This window comes from Chrysochloris asiatica, unplaced genomic scaffold (genome assembly GCF_000296735.1).
Source record: "Chrysochloris asiatica unplaced genomic scaffold, ChrAsi1.0 scaffold00007, whole genome shotgun sequence".
Taxonomy (NCBI): domain Eukaryota; kingdom Metazoa; phylum Chordata; class Mammalia; order Afrosoricida; family Chrysochloridae; genus Chrysochloris; species Chrysochloris asiatica.
Window position 1 is genome coordinate 26,273,289 of NW_006408525.1, and position 24,837 is coordinate 26,298,125.

At 41.3% G+C, this 24,837-nt stretch overlaps 3 protein-coding genes and 1 pseudogene across 3 annotated transcripts; 1 reads left to right on the forward strand and 3 right to left on the reverse strand.

Annotated features, from left to right (window-relative positions):
• Positions 1 to 297: 297 nt before the first annotated feature.
• On the reverse strand, positions 298 to 6,266 carry KRT40 (keratin 40). The gene is made up of 7 exons (XM_006832602.1): positions 5,820 to 6,266; positions 4,599 to 4,681; positions 4,180 to 4,336; positions 2,843 to 3,004; positions 2,640 to 2,765; positions 904 to 1,124; positions 298 to 397 (listed from the first exon to the last, which is right to left on the reverse strand). Exons 1-7 carry the CDS (start codon positions 6,264 to 6,266, stop codon positions 298 to 300), a joined length of 1,296 nt encoding a protein of 431 aa, XP_006832665.1.
• A 1,212-nt stretch (positions 6,267 to 7,478) lies between these two features.
• Positions 7,479 to 7,916, forward strand: LOC102830764 (annotated as a pseudogene).
• A 6,777-nt stretch (positions 7,917 to 14,693) lies between these two features.
• LOC102831146 (keratin-associated protein 3-3-like) lies at positions 14,694 to 15,082 on the reverse strand. The gene has a single exon (XM_006832603.1). It carries the CDS (start codon positions 14,997 to 14,999, stop codon positions 14,703 to 14,705), a length of 297 nt encoding a protein of 98 aa, XP_006832666.1. The 5' UTR covers positions 15,000 to 15,082; the 3' UTR covers positions 14,694 to 14,702.
• Positions 15,083 to 23,888: 8,806 nt separating this feature from the next.
• LOC102831530 (keratin-associated protein 3-3-like) lies at positions 23,889 to 24,185 on the reverse strand. Its single transcript, XM_006832604.1, has one exon. It carries the CDS (start codon positions 24,183 to 24,185, stop codon positions 23,889 to 23,891), a length of 297 nt encoding a protein of 98 aa, XP_006832667.1.
• Between the last annotated feature and the right edge of the window lie 652 nt (positions 24,186 to 24,837).

The window sequence follows — 24,837 nt, forward strand, 5'->3', positions numbered from 1 at the left end:
CTACCAGAGCAACTGTAATAAACTACCAAGCTATATCTACCATCCCAAAAGAATGAAATACACTTTATTTGGAGGTGAGCAAGAAAATCTTATGTATTCCTAGAATACCACAAATAAGCAGGCAGGAGAGGAAATGATAAAGCAGAAATATATACGACAGGCACTAGAGAATAGCGTTAGGATATGGAAATCTTCTCGACATGGATTTCAGGCCTGAGTGTCCTGGGTTGAAACCCCATTTCCTGTGTAGGAGGCTGACGTCATGACTCCTCCATCAGCCCAGCTTGGCGTTAACATTCATGCACAGCAGGTTTCAACTGTGCATAGCACATAGGCTGTGCAGGACTCACAGGGGTCACTTGACGTACATGTTGTAGAACCTGGGTTAGGAGACATTCTGGGGAAAAACAATGTCAAACGAAGCTTAACAAGGACACATTTGATCAAATGTCAGCTGGGGAAAAAATCATGCCGAAATTTGCCCTTACAAATAACGTTCTCAAGAAAACTTCAAAATAACATTTAAGCCTATTTGATTCCTGGCTCCAGTATTGCCCCTTCTCGCTCACTGCAACCCTGCCTATTAAATCATATCTTACACGTTTTCTTCATTTTTCAAATGCCTTATTAGTTATGTTCCTGAAAATGATAGCAGAGGGAGACTCCCAGCATGGAATGTTAAGTATGATGTTTATTCTGCTTTGGAACTTTAGAATCTTGCGGAAATTTCTATTGTCATGTGCTTATTTATTCGCTTTAGCTGCTTTTCAGAAGATCTCTTAACGCATTCTGGAGATTGGACCTTAGCCAGAACCTTGAGACCACAGGGTTCTCTGACATTAGCTCTTCACTTTCAACTTTTGTGACTCTGGGGGATCTTACGACTAACTTTGTGGTACTTGCCTGTCATCTTCATTCTCGAGGAGGCCCCGGTATGTGTTGATCTCACATTCCAGCCTGGCTTTTGTGTCCAGCAGCACCTCGTACTCCTGGTTCTGCCGTTCTAGGTCACAGCGGATGTTGGCCAGCTGGTCCTCCACGTTATCAATCAAGCACTGCATCTGGGCCAGCTGGGAGCTGTACTGGGCCTCAGTCTCTGCTACAGTGCATTCCAGAGAGTCGGTCTGCAGGAGAGAAAACAAAGTCCAAACGGCTATAGCACAGTCTCCTGGCCTAGATTGCCTGTGTTTAATTTAAATCCTGGCTCAATTCTTTTCTAGGTTTGTGACTTTGGGAAAATGACTCAGCTCCTCTAAGCCACGCTTGTATCAGAAACAAAATGGAGAATGCAGAGCATGTACCTCATAGGATGGTTGTGAGGACTAAATGGATTAATATTTTATCTGGGAAAAATTTAAGTGTTCACAAAATGTTTGCTATTACTACCATCACTGTTGTTGTTAAGTGCCGTCGAGTCGGTTCCGACCCATAGCGACCCTGTACAGGGTTTCCGAGGGTGTAAATCCTTACGGGAGTAAAAAGCCTCATCTTTCTCCCGTGGAGTGACTGGTAGTTTCGAACCGCTGACCTTAAGGTTCGCAGCCTGATTCGTAACCACTACACTACCAGAGCTCCTTACTACCATCACTACAACTCCCATAACCTATAACATAGTTCTGTAGCTTAAGAAGGATGATTGACATTTGTGAGGAGTGCTGAGCATGGGCTCCTAGAAGGGAGAGTCAGCTCAGTGTGGTTACCAGAAGAGTCTCTAGGACTGAACCACCTGAATTCAGGCCTCACCTTTGCCTCTTGAAGTTGCATGACTCCCTGCTATCTGAGCCTTGGTTTTCCTTATCTGTAAAATGGAAGGAACCCTTGTAGTGTAGTGGATTATGATCTGGACTGCTAACCACAAGGTCAACAGTGTGTATCTACCAGCTGCTCTGTGGGAGAAAGATGAGGCTTTCTGCTCCCGTTAATGTTTATAGTCTCAGAAACCCTACACAGGGTCGCTATGAGTCAGAACTGACTCGATCGCACACCACAACCACCACCAAAATGGAGTTAGTGAAAGTATTTACTCCATCAGGTTGTTGTGCAAGGATTAAATTAACATCATGAAACTCCCAGGAAGAATGCCCAGCTACTACACTCATCTAGTCATTCTCTCTAGCACTAATATGGCGGACACAGGGATGTTTGATGCATGTTATTCTTGTTCCTTGCTTGGTTGGGGTGTAGTGAAGGATTAGGTTGAGGTGTGAATTGATCCTGGGCAATTTAGCATAGTCGTAGGGAGAAAAGTCTGAAAAACTATTCTTCCTTTGAGATACGCTGGTGAGTCTGGAAAATTAGCCTGAATCAGAAGATAACCGAAACTCATTGGCATGCTTAGAGCCTTTGGTGTAGAGGCCTCTGTCTCTCAGTGCTCCTGTTCTCTCTCTCCTTGTCTCTGGAAGTGCTGTGGGATCATGCTCAAGTCCAGGAGGGAGGCTCAGGCACCTGCTAGACCAGTACAAACTACTGACCTGTCATTCCTGCTTTTAGCTGGGTATATAGCAGTGACCAGGAGGGGCACGGAAATGTAATCCCTGCCAAGTGGAAATTCAACCCTTTGCCACATGAACGGTGAGTCTCTCTTTTGTATTATAAAAGGGAGAGTATCTCAGGGTCTGCTTTGTCTCTTCCTTACACACCAAGTTTTGTTGGGCTTGGAGCTCAATCTCCAGAGTGTTGGCTGTGCGTTTCAGTTCTAAGATCTCCGTCTGGCAGCCCTGCAACTGTTCCGTGCTGCACATCTGCTGCTGATTCAGCTCCTCCGTCTGAAACACAGGCTCAGTTAGAAAGCAAGTGAGGCAGAAGTCTAAAAACCTGCTATTGGATAGCTGTGGATGCTGACCTGAACGGCAAACCATTCTTCAACGTCTCTGCGGTTGTTGGCAAGAACCGTTTCATACTGACAACGCATCTCATCCAGGACCCTGTTGAGGTCCATTGTAGGGGCAGTTTCTAGCTCCACATTGAGTTGGTCACCAAGCTGTCCGCGAAGTATGTTGACCTCCTGGAAGTAGAAATGGGATAAGGAATGTCACAAAGTGATGAGGAAAATTAATTTGACAGTATTCTACCGCAATGGCATCCTATTTCTGTTTGTTTGTTTGTTTTTTCTTTTTCTTTTCTTTTTTGGAACAGCGACTAAAAGTGTGCAATTTAGATTCAGGTAGTATGGGCTTGAATCTCTTGTTACCACTTATAAGTGCCTCAGTTTTTTTTCATCTGAGAAATAAATATAATAATCGTCTCTTTTCCAGAAGTATATGAGTAAATATACATATGTTGTTGTTGTTAAGTGCCATCGAGTCGGGTCCGACCCATAGCGACCCTGTACAGGGTTTCCGAGGGTGTAAATCTTTACGGGAGTAGAAAGCCTCATCTTTCTCCCGCGGAGCGGCTGGTAGTTTCGAACCGCTGACCTTAAGGTTCGCAGCCCGATTCGTAACCACTACGCTACCAGAGCTCCTTGGGTATAACTTAATCCTGAATATATAGCAAGTTCTCAATAAATGTCAGGTAGTAGTATCATCAACATGTGCTCAAAGAGAAAGTTTCTTTGTTACATTATTCAACTTGTAATTTTTCTCTAAAGTATAGAGCATTTAAAATCAAGTAGAAATAGTTCATGGCTATTGTCTTTTTGAAGTGGACTTTGTAATTGGCATTTAACAGTCTTGTTTTCGTATCTTTTGGATTGATGCTGTTATGTGCCATGGAGTCGGTTCTGACTCATAGCGACACTGTATAGGGTTTCTGAGGCCGTAAATCTTTACGGGAGCAGAAAGCCTCATCTTTCTTCCATGGAACAGCTGGTAGTTTCGAACTGCTGACCTTGTGGTTCGCAGCCCAATTCATAACCACTACGCTACCAGAGGATTGATGTTAGGGATTTGGCTTAAAGCCTTCAAAGGCAGCATTGTGATGTTAGGGAGTGGCTTAAAGCCTTCAAAGGAAGCATTTTGTGGAGTTACTCACTTCCTCCAGTAAAGCAATGACAAGTGATGAGTTTCGTTCCTCTATATGGTGCTGGCTAGCGCTGTTTCACATCTACAGCATTCAGAGACACACTGAATAGTAAGAGTTGCCATGAGTAATTTTGTTCCAATGTAAGCAGTATCAACCTAGTTTCAATTTCTATACTTAACGTGCCATCCATGACTTTAATTCTGCCACCATCCTCACCTCCTCATGGCTTTTCTGAAGGCAAAGGAGATCTTCCTTCAGAGATTCCACATGGGCCTCCAGATCAGATTTGCACAGGGTCAGCTCGCCCAGGATCTTGTGCAGGCCACTGATGTCAGCCTCCACCAGCTGGCGAAGTGACAGCTCATTTTCGTACCTTTCACAGAAGAAGAGACACCCAGTGCTTACTCTGCTGGGCACTGCGCCAGGTCCTGGGGGGGCAGTGATGAGTGACCCAGGGATTCAAGCTACCCATATCCCAAATAAGTACAAAATTGCATTTGGTGAGTCCTTTTAGCTTACAAGTGTGACATAGAGATTTTTTGTGCCAAGTGTGCCTCGTAAGAGACAGAAAAAGACAGAACAAATGAGCAGAGAGGGAAAATCATAAATTATTTCCAAATTCAAATGAAACTTACTTTGACCTGAAGTCATCGGTAGCCAGTTTGCAGTTGTCAAGTTGTACAGCTAGTCTCGAGTTCTCTGCCTTTGTGCACAGGATCTGGGAAGTAAATTATTAGGTAATGAAGGAGTTTTTGGACAAATCTAGGTATCTATTAATTGAATGGCTATGTAAGTATCCTTTAAATATCCAGAAGAAAATATAAAACAGCTTTCATTCTGTTCTTCTGATTAATGATGTCACTCATGAAGAAACAGTGTCAATTTAACAACAAAACAGAAATAAAAGGGCTTATTTATTTATTTATTTATTTTTTACTATAAGACATTTTGCAATATTGCTTGGCATTTGAACCCAGTTGCATTTTCCTCTCTAAGTAGTCTTTATTATGATTGTATAGAAATTAATCCATTAAAAAAGAAAATGGCCAGCAGGTGAAATTATATAATTAAAAAGATGATATTTTGTTTTCTGTACCATGTTGTTGTTGTTGTTGTTAAGTGCCGTCGAGTCGGTTCCGACCCATAGCGACCCTGTAACAGGGTTTCCGAGGGTGTAAATCCTTACGGAAGTAGAAAGCCTCATCTTTCTCCCACGGAGCGGCTGGTAGTTTCGAACCTCTGACCTTAAGGTTCGCAGCTCGATTCGTAACCACTATGCTACCAGAGCTCCTATCTATAAACAATGTTACATACAAAGTAATTTTAGATATAATATAGTTTTCCCTCATTTCATAAATGATAAAGATCAAACCTATGTAGTCATACTTTTTTATTGTCACTCATTTAATTAGTTACTGCACTGGGACTAGTGCTGACGTTTACTGACTATTTGTAAAGACATTAGCTTTCCTGGCATGCTGCTGTAGGGTGATGAGCACTGGACCGTAAGGTCGGTTTGAACCACAAGGTCGGCGGTTCAAACTCACCAGCTGCTCCTCACTGTGAGTCGGCGCCAACTCGATGGCACTTAACAACAACACATCAGCTCTTGGAATGCCTCTCTCCCTTGACTTTCTTTCATGTCTAAAATACCTTCTTCCAGTGGCTCTGTAGAATCAGCGCTGGACCACAAGGTTGGCAGTTCAAACCCATCAGCTATTCCTCCGAAACCCTGTATCAGTTTGCTCAAAGAAGGAACCAACTGGACGACATTTAAAAACCAACAATAACAGTGTAAAAATAGAGCAAATGCCAGGTTAGGAAAACAGAGGAATTAGGAGAATGGGATGCCAGACCTTTTGTTGGAGATCTTCAATGGTGTTGAAGTAGCATTGGTAATCAGGACACACCAGTGGGATTTCCTGTTCACATTGTTCTCGGATCCTGCATTCCAGCTCTGCATTCTCCTCTTCCAGGCCACGGACCCTCTCCAGATAGTTGGCAAGCCTGTCATTCAGGAACTGCATTGTCTCCTTCTCATTGCTGTTGAATGCTCCCTCCTCACACCAACCAGGGTTCCCCACCAAGCATGGAATATTACAACTCCCAGCAAAGTAGCATGGTGTGAGGCAACCGGATGACAAACGAGGCCTGGATCGGAAGGTGGGGGTCTGGCATCTGGATGTAGCACAGACACTAGGGAGACAAGTCTTTTCCACAGAACAGGTTGAAGCAGATGGAGAATCGGAAGACCTGGTAACAGATGCAGAAGAGCAGCCTGTGGAAGAACAGTCAGAATTCATGTTATGGGACGTGCAGAGCAGAGACTACTTACAAAACTCCTTACCTGACTCCAAAAGTCTTTTTCCTTCCTAAGGCTTTTATATCGCTCCCCACCCCCACCCCCATTAATGGGTGTTTTCAGACTGCTCCGGATGTTTTCTTTTTCATTGTTGGTGCCAGTTTTCCTGAGAACACTTCATTAGCCTTGTTTGTTTACTAAGGAGGAGTTTTATGCCTCATAAAAGAGGGATAACTTCAGGTTACTAAATCAGGACTTATTCCATTTCCATGCATACGGAGGAGAAAAATCCTTGTTTCAGAAAGTGCATAGAAGGCATTGTCCTTTTGAGAGACTATGAGAAGAAAGGGAGCATTTGGAAAAATCAATAGTTATACATATCATGGATTACAAGGAAAAGAATATTTGTATAAATTTTGATCCTGTGCAATTAAAATTATGTCTCCTTTAAAATTATATTGCAATATTGTGGGGGCAATTTCTAACTGCTCCACACTGAGTTAAATGCTATTTATTTGTACCGCCCACCATAAAAATGTTCAGTGTGATTAGCAGTCTTTACAATGGTTTTTATGATCTTAACTTAGTATTTGTGTTTACATGCCAGAGTAGTGACATATATATTTAGTTTGAAGTATTCATGTGCATGTGTGTGTGTGCACATGTACATGTGTATGTACATGTGCGCACACACATGTACCTGTCTCTCTATGTGCAAATTGAAAGATCATGGTAGAGAACTGTGGTGTGTAATTTGTGCCCTTAGCGTAGTGGTTACAAATCAAGCAGCTAATCTCATGGTCAGCAGTTTGAAACTATCAGATGAGGCTTTCTGCCCCCGTAAAGATTTACAGCCTTGGAAACCTTGTACAGCGTCACTATGAGCCAGAACCGACTCCACGGCACATAACAACAACAACAACAAAGCCCAAATATCCACCACTTGCCTGACTCTTTGTTTCCGTGATTCTGGAAACACACTACTTGTAGTTTACCTACCAGCAGGGCCACCCCTTATGGAAAGGTTTCTGTAGAGCTTCGAGACTAAGACAGACTCAACAGGAGGAGAGGGTGGACGGCTTCTGAATAAACCTATACATAAATCAAGAGGCAGTCATTTGAACAGAGAAAGGGGGATACTGAATGGTTAAAGATCAGGAACGGGAATGGCAGCAGCGGGAAGTGGCTGGCAAGCCCGGGCCCCGCCGGTACCATGCTCTCCTTGTCGCTGCTGAAGACTGCCCAGAATCATCCCATGCTGATGGAGCTGAAGAATGGGGAGACCTACAATGGGCACCTGGTGAGCTGTGACAACTGGATGAACATCAACCTGCTGGAGGTCATCTGCACGTCCCAGGATGGGGACAAGTTCTGGAGGATGCCTGAGTGCTACATTAGCGGCCGCACCATCAAGTATCTACACATCCCAGATCATCGACATGGTCAAGGATGAAGTGGTGGCCAAGGGCCATGGCCGTGGCGGCCTGCAGGGGCAGAAGCAACAGAAGGGCCATGGCATGGGGGTGCTGGGGGTGCTGGAGGTGCTGGGCGAGGTGTGTTGGGTGGCTGTGGCCGTGGCCATGGTGGGATCCCAGGCACTGGCAGGGATCAGCAGGAGAAGAAGCCTGACCAACAGGCTGGCAAGCAGTGAGCTTCGCCTGTCGCATCCAAAGACTTGGGGGGCCTCAGCTCAACCTAGCCCACCCCGTGGCGGCAACTTCTGCCCAGTGCGAACAGCTGTTCAGAAGAAGGGGTGACAGGTGTCCAGAGAGTCCCACCAGCATTTTCTCTCAGATCCTCTTCCTTAAGGAAATCCATCTTTGGTTTTTGGTTTTTAAATCAACAGTTCCAGTTGCACTATTATCTCCTTGTTTTTGGTTTTGCGGAGTAGCTGTGGGACCGCCCCCTGAGTTCGTGGGAGGTCCCGAGTGTGATGTGGCCTCGAATCCTAGTCTGTTTCTTGGTCCTGCATTTGGAGCAATTCTCAAGGCCTCCTTCAGTTCCAGGCATAGGTCCCTGTGCAGTGGTAAGGGGACCTGGTTTCTTTTCAGTTGGGCGGCCCCAGATAGCCTTTTCCAAACTCATGGAGACCAAAAGGTGCCCTAGGACAGGGTCTAAGGATCCCACGTCGTGTTTTTCCTCAGAATAAAGTTGGAGACAGCACATCTAGCTCCCTCCTAGCCCTTGAACCAAGAAAAAAAAACCAGGAATGGGGTGTGATTGGTATATTCTTTCACCATAGTTACTCAGTTTGCATGCTGAACATGTGATCCAAGAAACTGGATTCTATGAAGAAGACTGTAGCATCAGGATTAGAGGAAGACTCATTAACAACGTGTGATATACAGCTGACACAACCTTGCTTGCCAAAAGCGAAGGGGACTTAGAGTACTTACTAATGAAGACCAAAGACCACAGCCTTTAGTATGGACTGCACCTTAATATAAAGAAAACAAAAATCCTCACAACTGGACCAATCAATAGCATCATGATAAATGGAGAGAAAATTGAAGTCGTTAAAGACTTCATTTTGCTTGGGTCTACAATCAATAATCATGAAGCAGCAGCCAAGAAATCAAATGGCATATTGCATTAGGCAAATCTGCTGCACAAGGCCTCTTTAAAGTGTTCAAAAGCAAAGATAGCAGTTTGAGGAATAAAGTGTGCCTGACCCAAGTCATGATATTTTCAGTAGCTTGATACGCATGTGAGAGTTGGACAATGGAGAAGGAAAACCATAGAAGAATGCATTTGAGTTATGGTGTTGGAGAAGAATATTGAAAGTACCGTGGACTGCCAGAAGAACAAACAAATCTGTCTTAGAAAAAGTACAGCCAGAATGCTGATTAGATGCCAGGATGGTGAGACTTCATCTCACATACTTTGGACATGTTGTCAGGAAGAACCGGTCTCTAGAGAAGGACATCATGCTTGGTAAAGTGGAGGGTCAGTGAAGAACAGGCTGACCCTCAATGAGATGGATTGGCACAGTAGAAGAAGTAGCAATGGGCCCCAGTGTAACAATTTGAGGATGGCGTAGGATCAGGCATGTTCTGTTCTGTTGTGCATAGGGTCCCTGGGAGTCGGAACTGACTTGATGGCACCTAACGGATAACAACAATAAACCAAAACATAAATTGTTATCAGGACCTGAAGTTGTAATCCTTGATTTGCTGAAACTTGCCTTCTCCATTTTTCGTGTCTCATTTTTGGATCAGAGCTAATATTTTTTGCTTTGCTGTCATTAGCTTCCATTGAGTTGGCTCTGACTCATGACGATTCCATGTGTAACAGAAGGAAATGTCGTTGGGTCCTGTGCCACCGTCATGACCGTTGGTACATTGGCCATCTGTTGTGGCCATCTTTGTGGTCAGTCCCTGTCATGGAGGGTGTCCACTTCCCCAGATATGATGTCCTTCTCCAGAGGTTGGCTCCTCCTGATGCTGTTATCGAAGTAAGGTATTTGAGAATCCTGTAGGTTTTTTTAATACCTATAGGATTCTAGTATTTGTAATAGAAATAAAATATAGGTTATTATTTTTAGGTACTTGACAGATCCTTACAGATTGCTTGTTAGAATAGGGAGAAAGAAAACTACAAAAACACTTTTCTTCTGAGATACTGAGTCTACTTTATCTTACTTATTTTTCTGACGGTTTTAATATTATGAAAACTAAACATACTGGACCTTGAAAAACAAAAATTCTACACTATGGGTTCCAGACCAATAATTGAATGAAATCCCTGGTGGAGTATCTAAGGGAATGGGACTTAAGATGTAACTTTTTTCGATTCTCTTTTGAATCTCATCTTCATTATTTAGCATAATTTACTCAGTCCTGGTGTAGTGCTGCAGGATAATGTGCTGGACCACAAGGCCAGTTTGAACCACAAGGTCAGCAGTCAAACCCACCAGCCACTCCTTGGAAACCCTATGCAGGCTTGCTATGGGTCGGAACCGATTCAATGCCATTTAACAATAACACTCAATTTTAATTGCAATCATCTATTTCATTTTCAAAGGCAACACAGGGCAAATCTTTAAAATCTTTGAGATCTTTGTAGGAAAAAGCATTAAACATTTCATGATCCAGAACAAACTTAATTATTTCTAACTCTGAGCATACCTTTCTATGTATCTGATAATGGAGAACAAATGTCGGAGACCTTCTCTAGGGTGAATTGAAATAGTCTTTTAGGATTTACGATTTAGTGGACAGAATTGGATTTGATTTTAGTGATTCTAAAATCAACACTTAGGTTAAAGTGTTTAGTATATCGATATATTGGTATACTGATGCTATCATGCATGAACATGAATCCAAGATTTAAAACAAATTTAAAATTACAACTATGCCAAAGAGTACTACAACCCTCCACTGAATGAATAAAGAGAAGAACAGCTTTAAAGAGAATCCACACCTTTGTTGTGCATCATCTGGTCTACTTAACTAAAATGCATCAATGTATCATTATGTTAAAGTAACAGCAGGTAAAGTAAGTCCTACTTCCTTTGTCTCAAGCTAATTTCTGTTTGTAAATGTTGACTGATGTTTGTTGTATACATACAGAGGGAAGAACTGTTTATTTTGGCCTTGATTGATTAGTACTGTGTTGTATGACAGACCATCTGTGGGTGCAGTTTTCCTATTAGAATGTGAAAATTGCCCAGTATTTGTTTTTATAGCATATCATCCTCAGAATAAGGGAACATTTAACCAAACCAAGACCAAAAATCAAACCAAATCAGTTGCTGTTGAGTTGATTTCAACCGTACATGCTGCAGAGTAGAATTATATTCTGTAAACTCTTCACGTTGGGGACTTTTGGAAACAAATTGCCCAGACTTTCTTTCGAGTTACCTCTGGGTGAGTTTAAGCCTTCAGTTAATAGGTGAGTGCTTAACTATTTGTGCCACCCAGGGACTCTAAGAGAATAAAATGACATGAAAAGTCATGATAAAAATGTCAGTTCTTTCGTTTTGTAATATACTTTACCTCAGAGCAAACACTGCTGTCAGAATCCTTGGTCTAAAATACATGTCCACATTTATCACTCCGCAGGTATAAGCGCCGAACTTCAAGTACGACAATCATGACCTTTCTCAATCTGGTGCCACTCTGTCTTTCTAGGCTTTTCCCTGATCTCCTTTGTCACAAACCCCAGACTCCAGTCATACCGCCAGGCTTCGCAAGCACTGTTTCCTTGGTCTAATGCTTTTCTGTCATTTCTTTCCTGGATGGACTCACATGTCAAGACTCAGCTGAAATGGCATGCAACTGCTTCATGTTGAGATGGGGACACTTATAACTATTTGTACAGACCCCACTTTAGCAGCCGTTGTGTTGCGATGCAATTTTTGTGTGTGTGTTTTTTAATGTTTATCATAATTGTGGTCCTTGCTCTTTGGGTATATCCTTTCTGGAACATGAGTTGAGTGTGTGCAGTTTTCCCACTCTGGCTGGGTTGGAACTTTAATGTTTGTTAGTACTGAATGTTGTTGTTACTGAGTTGATTTGAATCACAAGGTTGGTGGTTGAAGTTCACCAGTCACTCTTTGAACACCTTATACAGGGTCGCTATGGGCCAGAACCGACTTGATGATACTTAACAACAACTACAACAACAACAATGAGATTCACAGAGTGGCTGCAACAATGAGCTTAAGGACAGCAATTATTGTGACATGTTTAAAAACAGGACTAGGTAGTATTTCACTCTGTTGGACACAGGGTGGCTACAAGTCGGCACTGACTCGATGGCTCCTAACAACAACAACAACAACACATCTTTCGTGGAGCAGATCACCAGGATTTTTTTCTTTCCCCTAGAGCCACTGGTGGATTTGAACCGCTGACCTTTTTGTTATCAGCAGAGTGCTTAATCATTGTACCATAAGGGCTCCTTATTCATTCTGAACGAATGTTGGTTTTGCCATTTAGCTCTTAATTCTCCAACAGCTAGTGTCTGCTACCTCATGGGATATCTTGCATGCATACCGCCCAGTCTTCTGCAAGGATGTGAAGGGATCCCGTGCACAGCTTTCTGTTCTCTTCTCCATACGTCATCTTCTTTACTAACAGTCTGACACATGTGCATAAGACACTTGTGCCTTGAATTTGGCATGTCTAGAGCAGAACACAATATTTCCTTCTGTAATTCCTTCTTCCTTCTCTGCTCCCAGGTGTAGCTGGTGATATAACCACACTGCCTACTGGTTTTGTTTGTTTGATTTTTGCACCTTCTTCTTCATATGGAGTCCTGGTGTGGCACTGTGGGCTAATGTGCTGGACTGAAAGGTTGTTTGAACCACAAGGTCGGTGGTTCAAACTCACCCACCAGCCGCTTCTTGGAAACCCTACATGGGGTTGCTATGGTTTGGAAACCAGTTAACAACAACAACTTCTTCATATCTCTTTGATCTACAGCCCTGGACTCTTACATCTTTCTCCTCTTCATCCCCATGGGAACGATATTGTCTCAGCTTTAGGGTCCCAAAGTACTTTAATAATGCTTATTATATTTTTTGCTATACCATATTTATTTTCATTCAGTAAAAAATTAACTGTATGAAGGAATGTGTATTGGAATTGACTGGATGGCAATGGATTTGGTTTTAGTTTTATGATGGAGTGAATGGATGTTCTTCATGTATCTCTTTCACTTGCCAGATTGTAAGGTCATTTAGAGTAGGGACAATAAAATATAGGACCTCCTGCAGTTGAGTTGCTTCTGACTCATACTGACCCTTTTGTACCCAGTAGGACTGCTCCGTGGGGTTTCTGAGACTGTGACTCTCTGCAGGAACAGACAGCCTCATTGTCTCATATGGAGAGGCTGACAGGTACGAACTAGGGGCTTTGTGGCTAGCAGCCTAATGATGAACCCTCTATACCAGACCCATAATAGGTATTTAATAAATGTTAGGTAAATGAATGGTGACATTATCAAATTTTAATATAAATGTGAGAGTAAGTAAAAAAGTATTGCAACCAAAGCACAGAAAACTTTGCTAAGCAAAAATATAATAATATGAAGTTATTATCTTTTAACATATCCTCTATGTAAGTCTGTATACTTCTGAAGGTGATGTTTTCATCATGCTAACCTTTCACCAAAGAATTCTGTACTCTTCAGATTATAGCACATCCAAATAACAGTTTTGGAATTCTCAAGAGACTCAACTCATGTTCTGTCTCAATGTTCTTTGAATTTTAGGAAAAAAAGGAAGTCTGAGGGACCAATATCAAGGCCATAAGGTGAATGGAATAAGGTTTCCCAACAAAATTTCCATAGGACAGCCCTTGCTACTGTGAAGAATGAGCAGGTGAATTTTTGTGTGTGTGAAAAAAAGAAAAAATTCCTCAGAGCAACTTTCCTGCCCTTTTTCTCACCAATGCAGTTTTCATTTTTAAAAAATTAATTCAATAAACTCCTGGATCGTCCTGTTTCCTTAAAGAAAATCTATCAAGATTATCCCTTTGGAATTCCATCAAACAATCACCATACCTTCTGAGCTGACATCTTTGCCTTGAATTTAACTGGCCCAACAGATTCCCATGGAGGCTACTATTTTGATTGGATATCTTTTTGAAGGCATCCTAATGAGACTAATAAAAGTGTACTACTGAAAGAACTTGTTTGCAGGCATCCAGTGATTGCAGAGACATGTTTAAACACAGTTTGCTTGGAATAAAGCCATAGACATATGAACTGGAACCTTCGTAGCAATACATTTTGACTTATCCTTGTAAATGAGGTCACCTGGATTAGTTGGTATGTTTTGTCATATTTGGTCTTTGGGTCATCACAAGTATACTCCAACTTACCTGAAACCATTTTTGGGGAGGTCGAGTTAGGGAAAAGCCTACTTTCAAGTATGCCAACACCATCTTTTATGCAGCGGTATTTAATTTTTTAAAAACAGCAAGAATATCAAGACATATTTGTATCTACTGCCACCATTTTTGGTTTCCTAAATGTTCCTAGTTTCTCTTTAATTGCTGACATTTGGAGTTAAGATAAACTTAATGAATGTACAGAAATAAGCAAAAGTAGTTATAGACATTTATGCTATGCCATAGATGTAAAATTTATTAGGATGACCATGAAGAGCCTCTTCAATTTCCAGAAAGATACCCAAGACTGGAAACAGAATTCCCAAAGCAATCAAAGAAAGATATACGTTAATACGAAGGAATTGAACAAGTTTAGGAAGCCTACAGCATTCCACCTGTTCAAGTTGCAGTTATTGATAACAGCTACATGGGCTTAGAAAGTCTCTTGGTTTCCTTTTTGGGGAGGTTGTCAGTGATAGTGCCACCCCGCGTCCGATTTCTAAAGCAAAGTCAATTAGTTACAGTTACTAGGCCAGGTGAACACTAAAACTTGTTAGTTGACTCCTTCAATGTCAGCCATAGGCCAGAGCAGCCATCAATCAACAGCAGCATGGGCGGCAGGGGTCACAGCCAGGCTGAGTGAAAACAGTGAGGTTGATGGTCTCCAGGCCTGGGGTTGGCTGGTTGGAGTTGAGCAGGAAGCAGGTGGGCACACAGGGCTGAGGGATGTGGCAGGGTGGGGGAGTGTTGTCACAGCAGGTTGGCTCCAGTAACCAGGTTGTGTGTGGGCAGGTGCTGGGCAGGCAGACTCCGCATCGGCAGCATTTGTCAGAGGAGCAGATGGTGGTGGCAGGGCCGGTGGGGATACTGCAGCATCGGGGAGCACAGCAAGCCATGGCGTTTGGAATCTGTGGTTTTACTGGGTTGGTTGAAAAGAAAGATGAAGCTTCTGATGTGTGAATGTCTCCTTTTCATACTGGGGCTCTTATATATCCTCCCTAATGGGTGTTGGTCCAACCAGGAGGCTTCTTTCCTGGTTCTTGTTTATGTTAGTGTAATCATTATCCTTTGATTGGTTTGCCACTTAGATGCCTGTAAAGAGTCTCTCTTCTCCTAATTAACTTTTATTGGAGTTCTTTGCTAAGTCTAAACTGATTACTCTTGTTATTTGTCACACTACAACACAACTTTATGAGGTATCGCCAAAGACTTCTGCTATTATCATTCCAACACCATCCCTGCTGGGGAATACTGAGCGACAGTAGGCAGTAGACCTAGTGTGTGGGCATCCTTTCTTCCGCTGCTCAGTTTTGTTTTTTCTCTCTTTACCTTTATCTATTTCAATTTGTCTGATAAAAGAACTCTTTTTCTCGTTTAAAGATCTGTGCTTCATTATAGTAACTTTCTTTTAGGTTTGAAGTTTCTGAAAATCCAGTCAAATTAAGGTGAACAAATATGCTCTTGAAATATATGGACAAAAACACTTATTCCCTTTCCTGACTATAAAATATTATGTATTCATTTTGAAAATTTGGAAAATACAGAAAAGTATAACGAAAATGACTTACCCATAATATTACTATTGAGAGAAACTTGATGTGTGTGTAAATAGACAGACAGACAGATAGACAGGTCGTTGTTGTTAGGTGCCGTCAAATGGATTCCAATTCATCGACTCTATAGACAACAGAAGAAAACACTTCCTGTCCAGTGCTATCCACACAATCACTGCTGTATTTGAGCCCGTTGTTGTAGCCACCACGTCAACTTGCTGACCTTCACTTTGTCAAGCATGATGTCCTTCTCTAGGGACTGGTGCCTCCTGATAACGCATCCAAAGTATGTGAGACGGAGTCTTATGCTTCTCACTTCTAAGTAGCATTCTGTGCAGCTTGGATGTCTTCCTTCAGTCCTTTAGTGCCATGGGTTCTTGATCATATGCTACCTCCTGAAGTGGTTGCTTTATTTTTGGTACAGTAACTCTTGTATAGGGAGCTTCATATGATAAACACTGGGCTGTGAACCACAAGGTCCACAGTTGGAGCCCATCAGCCCTTCTGAGGGAGAAAATAAGGCTTTCTGCTCCCTCATTGATAAAAAGCCTTGGAAACTCAAAATAGGGTCACTATGAGTCGGAATTGACTTGAGGGTACTTAACAACGATAACAACAATGCTGTATTCCTTCCATCTTCTTTTGATGCTTTCTGCATCAGTCACCATTGTCCATAGTATCCTTCAATATTGCAACTTGATGTTTGAATTTTTTTCTTGTTATTTTAGCTTGAGAAATGGTGAGTGAGTTCTTCCTTTTTGGTTTTCTAACTCCAGGTCCTTGCACTCCAGGTTGAGATACCCTTGGAAATCTTCTGCTATCTTATATCATTATTTTTTCCATTCACTTTAACAAGTTTACATTCAAGAGTAAGTTTCAGAGTCTTTCTGACATCCATTTTGATCTTTTCTGTTTTCCTGCCTTCTTAGCGATCTTTTGCTTTCTTCATGTATAGAATCTTTGATGTCATTCCACAATTTGTCAGATCTTTGTTAAATATGTCAAATCTATATTTGACATGATCTCTAAATTTAGGTGGGTTATACTTTAGGTTGTGCTTTATGGACTTGTTTTAATTTTCTTCAGCTTCAGCTTGGGCATTTGATGGTCTGTTCTGTAATTGACCCTGGCCTTGTTCTGACATACTGAACTATGACTCTATTATCTCTGTCCACAGATATGGTCAGTTTGATTCCTGTGTATTCCATCTGATGAGGTTCATGGTATACCTGTCATTAATGTTATTGAAAAAATGTATTTCCAGTGAATCAGACAATGTTGATCTTGCATAATTCTATCATCATTTCTTACACCAAGGCCATATTTTCCAACTACTAATACTTCTTTGTTTCCAACTTTTGCATTACAATAACCAGTAATTATCAATGCATCTTACCTGCATATTTGATCAGTTTATTATTCTATTACTGACAGGGTCATACTTCAGAATAGATCTTAAAATGTTTTTTCTGAAAATGAATGTGAAACTGTTCCTCTTCAATTTATCATTCCCAGTATAGTAGGCCATTTTTTGTTGTTAGGTACCATTGAGTGCGTTCCAACTGATAGCAATCCTGTGCACAACAAAACCAAACACTGTCTGGTCCCACGTTATCATCACAATTGTTGCTACATTTGCACCCTTTACTGCTGCCATTGTGTCAGTCCCTCTCATTGGGGGTCTTCCTCTTTTTCACTGATCATCACTTTACCAAACCTGATGTCCTTCTCCAGGGACTGGTCCCTCCTTATTACATGTCCAAAGTATGAGAGATGAAATCTCGCCATCCTGGCTTCCAAGGAGCATTATAACTATATGTCTTCCAACACAGATTTATTTGTTCTTCTGGCAGTCCATGGTGCTTTTAATATTCAGCCACATGATGGTTCAATTCAAAATGACCAATACCAAAATGGCCATTTCAGCTCTCAAATGTCTACAATTAATGTTGGTGGTGCTATAGGATAAGCACTGGACTGCTAACCACAAGGTTGATAGTTCAAACCCATCAACTGCTCTGTGAAAGAAAGATGAAGCTTTCTATTCCCATAAAGATTTACAGCCTCAGCAACTCTATACAGGGTTGTTATGAGTTGGAACTGACTTGATGGCACCTACAACAATATCAGCAATGCCTAGAGTAATCATCTTCAAGCATTCCATTTCATTTTTATGTAACTTTCAGTTTTGCAAGATTCATACTTTATGCATCCATGTTCTGATTATTAATGAACATTTGTAACTGTTTGTTCTGGTCATGCTACACCAGCAAATGAAGGCTGTAAGAGCTTTCCTCCATCTACATCATTAAGACTGGCTCTATTTTGAGAAGGTTGCTCTTTCCTAGTCCTTTTTTGAGCGCCATCTAACCTGAGAGGCTCATCTTCTGGCGCTGTTTTTATTGTTAAGTGCCATTGAGTCAATTCCAACCAATAGCGACCTTGTATAGGGCTTCCAAAGAGCAGCTGGTGAGTTTGAATCACCGACCTTGCAGTTCAAATGACTTTGCAGTCTGATGCATTAGCCCACAGTGCCACACCAGGACTCCTCTGGCACTATAGCAGACAACATTCCTAAGGTTTTCACTGACCAATTTCTCAGAAGTAGATCTCCAGGTTCTTCTTTCCAGTCTGTCTAAATTTGGAAGATTCTCTGAACTCTATCTACTGTGGATGATCTGGTGGGAATTTGAAATAGCAGTGGAATAGCTTCCAGCATCACAATAGAAGGCAAGCCACCAAAGTCAGACAAATGGACACATTTGCTAGAAGTCCAAATTCAGGATTTATCTCTGAATTTGGATACAACCTTGACGCACACCTTTCCTGATTTTAAACCATGCAATATCTCCCTTTTTCGCTCAAATAGCTGCCTTTTGGTCTGTGTACAGGTTCTGCATGAACTCAGTTGAATCCTTCCTTGTTTAGCCCAGCTTCTAGAAGCTGCCATCAATTCTTTGAGTTCTTGGGCTTACCAATGTATCTGTCTTCATCATTTGCCTCCTTCTTGCCTCCCCACACCCTCAGTGTGTGCATGCATCAAAGAGATGGATTTGCTGTTGTTGTTGTGAAGTGCCGTCAAGTTGGTTCCGACCCATAGTGACCCTGTATAGGGTTTCTAAGGAGCAGCTGGTGAGCTTGAACCGCCAAACTTGTAGTTCAAACAGCTTTGCAGTCTGATGCATTAATGCACAGCGCCACACCAGGACTCCAATAAAGAGATGGATAGATAGATAATATATATTAATATAGCTAATGTAGGGCAATAAATAACAAAGGCCTTAAAAATCTTGATAATTAACATTTGCACCAATAATTCTGCCCAATAATTGTTACACAGCACTCCAAAGTGCTTCTGTCTACATTCCCACCAGTTGTGCTGAAAACTTCCATTAGCCTATATCTTTGAGGGATACTTTATTTTAGAAATCTTTGCCAACCTGATGGGTGAAAGTGAAATTGAATTATTGTTTTAGCTGTATTTTATAACTAGTTCTTTTAAACAGTTCTTCTTCTTTTGTTTTTAACTAGGCATTTCTCTTTTGAGAGAAAGATGAGGCTTTCTGCTCATTTAACAACTTCCAAAATCCATACAGGGTCACTATGAGTTGAAATCAACTCCGTGGTGCATAACCTCCACTACCACCACCATCTTTCTATTGATAACTGGCTTGCTTTGTTTCTGTCACCAATAAATATGGGGAAGTTAAAATTTTAGCTGATGTGTACACAGATTAAGTAAAAGGAAAATTTAAGATGTTGTTGTTGTAAAGTATCATCGAGTTGGTTCTGACTCATAGTGACCCTGCATAGGGTTTCTGAGGAGCAGCTTGTGGGTTTGAACCACTGAACCATGATGTTAAAAGTTAAGTAAAATTCTTGCTTTTGGTGGAAACTGAAGGCATTGACTGAGTTCTTTAGATGAATCTGTAGGCATTTGATTTCATTCACTTTTTATTTCAGTGTAATGATATTTCCCCTTAAAATTAAATGTAATTATGGCAGGAAAGATCTACTTCCATTTAGATGTGAGGCATATTTAAGAGAGAGCATATGAGGAATTCCTGACCGGTGTCAGTGTTAAAGGATCTGTGGTAGTGTGGTGGTGACGAGTCAGGCTGCTAACTTCAAGGTCAGAAGTTCTAAACTACCAGCTATTTCACAGGAGAAAGGTGAGGCTTTCTGCTCCCATAAAGATTCACAGCCTTGTAAACCCTATGTAGGGTGGCTATGAGTCGGAACCAACTCCACACTACCACCACCACTACCATCAGCCTTAAACCACTCAACTTTGACTCAAATATTCTTCAAACCTCTTCTTCTGTGGGAATCACTCTCCTTTTCTTATGAATTAGAATAATGAATCCTCCCCTGGACAAGTGAAATCATTTGACTAGATGACCAGGTGACTGACTTGTTAAAAGCTAAAAGCAAGACCTGTGAGGACTGAGCTACCTTTTATGTGGTTTTAAATAGAAGCTTAAAAAATGTGTGCCAGATACAATAAGCATGATCTGTTTTTATAAACAAAGAATAAAATTTCCCTTTAATTGAACGAAGGAACAGCCTGGTGATTTTTTTTTTAGATGGCAGATTTTCAAAGTGTTGAAAAATCCACACATTCCCCCTCCTCCAAGAACGTGCCCAGTTTTAACTACACGTTTCTGTAGTCAAGAGCCCTCATGGTCCAGTGAGTGCCTGCTGGACTGCTAGACTAAAGGAAAGCGGTTAGAGCCCACCAGCCACTCCAAGGGAGAAGGACGAGGCAGTCTGCTTCTGTAAAGATTTACAGCCTTGGAAACGCTATAAAGCAGCTGTAATGGCATATGGACACTTGGAGGCAGTGGGTATGGTCAATCAGAGATTGGGGACAGTGAAGATGTAAATAAAAGATAGATCATTAAAAGAAGCAGAAGAATGCCCTGACTATTAGTCCCTTGTGTAAAATCTCTCATTGCTCTGAGGTTTCAGTCCAAACCCCTTTGGTGGTGGTGTGCCATGGAGTCGGTTCTGACTCATAGTGACCCTGTACAGGGTTTCTGAGGCTGTAAATCTTTATGGGAGCAGAACACCTCATCTTTCTCCCATGGAACAGCTGGTAGTTTCGAACTGATGACCTTGAAGTTAGCAGCTCAATTCATAACCACTACGCTACCAGAGCTCCTTTGGAGAACCCCAATCCAGGTCTTTTGCATTTCTTTCTCCTTGCTTCATCCTTCTCTTCTCCTATTACTCCATTCATTCCAAACTGCCTCTTGCTGTGTAAAAACTCCAAACTCTATGATGCCTTCTTGATTTATTAAATGACTACCTGTGCCTTCAATAAATGCTCCCCTGGTGTTGTAGGATGAGCACGGGTCAAGGTCGCCAGTTCAAACCCACCAGTTATTCCTCAGAAACCCTATATGGGGTCAACTATCAGTCAGAATTGACTTAATGGCACTTAACAACAACTTTTATCTTATAATGTTTAGCCTGGGCAGCTGGAAGTTTCCCACAGCAACTCCTCATCTCTGACACTCTCGGTCACTAAATAAGGAGTGTTTGTTCCTCTTTCTGCTACTATACCATAGTTACAGCAGGAATCATACAATATTATGAGTGTAAGTGTATATGTTATTTGTTGTTGGTAAGTGCCCACAAGTCGGTTCCAACTCCATAGAATTTCTGAGGAGTGTTTGGTGAATTTGAACTGTTGACCTTGTGAATCAAACTGACTTTTCGGTCCAGTGCTTATCCTACAGTGTCACACTTTTGTTGTTGTTGTTGTTGTTAAGTGCCGTCGAGTCGGTTCCGACCCATAGCGACCCTGTACAGGGTTTCTGAGGGTGTAAATCTTTACGGGAGTAGAAAGCCTCATCTTTCTCCCGCGGAGCGGCTGGTAGTTTCGAACCGCTGACCTTAAGGTTAGCAGCCCGATTCGCAACCACTACGCTACCAGAGCTCCTTAGGATGCCTGAATTTTATATAGAACACATATAAAACACATAGATGCTCTGATTATACGATTACTTGTTTGCCTCTATCACCAGGAGAGAATCTTGAGGGAATGTTAGGGATTAACCTTTCTTTTCTCCTTCTGCTGCGGGCATAAATATGGTGCCAGAGGAAACACTCCAGAAATGATGGCCATCTAATTGGTGACTTTTAAGTTTTGTTCACTTGGAAGTTGAGCTACTAATAAACCTTGGGATCCTGTGTGAAATCCCTCTCTGAAGAAATACTTCTTCCCTTCTTATCCTACTTTTTTGTCTACAAGCATTGCATTCTTTTGGTTTTAACTCAGTGATTTTTTTGACTTTTTTTTTTTTTTTTGACTTTATGCATATATATGGTGATGGTGGTTATGTGCCATGAAGTTGGTTCTGATGCCCAGCGGTCCTGTATAGTGTTTCCGAGACTGTAAATCTTTACAGGAGCAGAAAGCCTCATCTTTCTCCTGCAGAACCTCTGGTAGTTTCAAACTGCTGACCTTGAGATTAGCAGTCTGACTCATAACCACTATGCTACCAGAGCTCCATATACATATATGTTGTTGAGTCGGTTCTGGCCCATAGTGACCCTGTTTAGGGTTCCTGAGGAGCATCTGGTGAACTTGAATTGCTGACCCTATGGTTCAAACTAACTCTTGCAGACCAGTGCATCAGCCCACAGCACCACACCAGGACTCCTGTATGTATGTATATATGTATTACCATATGTATGTGTATTACCATATATTATGTATATGTTTCCACATAACATGTATATATATTACGGTAATATACATACACATATACATATAATATGCATATACATATGAGCATATGCATATACATATTATCTGTTTGTATTACATAATCTCTAGGCTGAAAAAAGGGATCATCTATACAAGGTAAAATGAAGTAGGGTGGCATAGTTAGTCAGGAATTCAACTTTACCTCTTAGTCCAGCATTGAATAGTACTCACATTCTATTAAATACTGGGGCAGAACTTCCGTGCTGAGTTATGGTGACAAGTCTTGCTTATAGAACTGACCTCTTTAGTTTCTCTCTAAAGGAAAATGAAGTGAAAATTGGCAAAGCCACTGAATGACCCAGATTTTAGAATTGAATACCTTCCATGAGTTGATATCTATGAGTTGATAATCTATGAGTTGATATATTATTTTTCCATTACACCTGGATGTGATGCTTAAAGAAATTTATACTTCATTTCCTTTGGAATATTTTAAGTTACTATCATGCTGTGTTCATAAACTTCTGTTAGTATTGGAGGCTATAGGGTATGTGGTAGAAAGAACTGGACATCAGTCAGACATACAAGAGATTTAATTCTGGTTTCCTTAGTAACTAACTTTATGACTTTTATAATGCTGAATGACTCATACAGTTTTATTTTTCTCATCATTTAATGCTGTTGCAATGACTAAATGAGTAAATATGTGATTTGCCTAGCAAAATATAGGCAAATGTTGACTTGTCCCCAAAATTGTATTTGTCTCAGATATAAGAGAGAAGAAAAGGTGAATACAATAATATTTAATAGTGAATTTAAAGTTAGCAGCTAGTGGCAAATTACTCTGTTAATAGATCCTTTTAAAAAATAAAGCAATTACTATATATATATTTAAGGAGTTCTGGTAGCATAGTGGTTACGAGTCGGGCTGCTCATCTCAAGGTCAGCAGTTTGAAACTACCAGTGGTTCCACGGGAGAAACATGAGGCTTTCTGCTCCCGTGAAGATTTACAACCTCAGAAACCCCATACAGGGTCGCTATGAGTTAGAACCTATTCCACGACACATAACTACCACCATATATATATTTAATAAAATAAAAATTCCCAAAACTCTGAGCAAAGAACACATAACAAAGAACACATGGCCAGAGATTAGATTTATTGGAAAATCCATCAAGAAATTATTTCACCTCCATGAAAACTCCTAATATAAGAAGTACGATACAAGAAACAAGTGACCAAGAAAATATAATTTGAGGTTTAAAAGATTTCAATAGAGTATTTTGATGATCATTGATATTCATCTGCCCAAATAAACCAAACAGTTATTCAGCCAAATAGCCATGAAAAATACCAGGGTTCCCCTTATTAGAAATTTAAAAAGACTAGAATTTCTATCTTTGGAGCATCTGGTCTACTTTGCAACATCTGATAAACTACTGAGGCAGATGAACACTGCATAGACAGCTTCTGAATTCTTCATTCTCAGGCACAGGCCAAAGCAGCCATCAATCAACAGCAGCATGGGCGGCAGGGGTCACAGCCAGGCTGAGTGAAAACAGTGAGGTTGATGGTCTCCAGGCCTGGGGTTGGCTGGTTGGAGTTGAGCAGGAAGCAGGTGGGCACACAGGGCTGAGGGATGTGGCAGGGTGGGGGAGTGTTGTCACAGCAGGTTGGCTCCAGTAACCAGGTTGTGTGTGGGCAGGTGCTGGGCAGGCAGACTCCGCATCGGCAGCATTTGTCAGAGGAGCAGATGGTGGTGGCAGGGCCGGTGGGGATACTGCAGCATCGGGGAGCACAGCAAGCCATGGCGTTTGGAATCTGTGGTTTTACTGGGTTGGTTAAAAGAAAGATGAATCTTCTGATGTGTGAATGTCTCCTCTTCATACTGGGGCTCTTATATATCCTTCCTAATGGGTGTTGGTCCAACCAGAAGGATTCTTATCCTTATTTTCATTTATGCCTTTTCCACTAAGATTCTCTAACCAGTTTGGTATTTGTTTGCCCATTAAGAGTTCCAATCTTTATTAAATGAGGCTTTTGACTCATTGACCTGGCATTTTTTGTCATATGATTATCACATTTTAACCTCAGAGGGTCCTGGCATGCAAAACCTTCATGACTTATGGGTAATCAGTTCAAATGAAAATTCAACTATAGTTTTTGAGGCTAAACTTTTCTCTTTGTATTGTTAAAATTTTTTGAATAGTATGCGTGACATGGTGTGACTTTTCATTACTAATTTCAGAACAAACAACTCAAATGACTAATGGGAGCATTTTCTTCCCAATAAAGTCAACAAGGATGTGGCTACTTACACATGAATGTGGCATATGACTTTGTGTATCTCAGGCAGATTTGGCTTGTTTGTTAGTGGCATAATTTAAGTTTTTGTGAGTAAGCTAAGTGACAGCCAGATGGCATAGGTGAAACACCCCTTTTTGTTACTCTTAAGAAATCT

Bases quoted from the DNA above. Each gene is read 5' to 3' on its own strand.
- KRT40 (XM_006832602.1), bottom strand. From the start codon at position 6,266: ATGAATTCTGACTGTTCTTCCACAGGCTGCTCTTCTGCATCTGTTACC. The intron at 3,005-4,179 runs GTGAGGATGGTG...TTCTACTTCCAG, and splicing joins TTCAGAAAAGCCATGAGGAG to GAGGTCAACATACTTCGCGG. The intron at 1,125-2,639 runs GTGTGTAAGGAA...TCTCTCCTGCAG, and splicing joins TCCAAGCCCAACAAAACTTG to ACCGACTCTCTGGAATGCAC.
- LOC102831146 (XM_006832603.1), bottom strand. From the start codon at position 14,999: ATGGCTTGCTGTGCTCCCCGATGCTGCAGTATCCCCACCGGCCCTGCC.
- LOC102831530 (XM_006832604.1), bottom strand. From the start codon at position 24,185: ATGGCTTGCTGTGCTCCCCGATGCTGCAGTATCCCCACCGGCCCTGCC.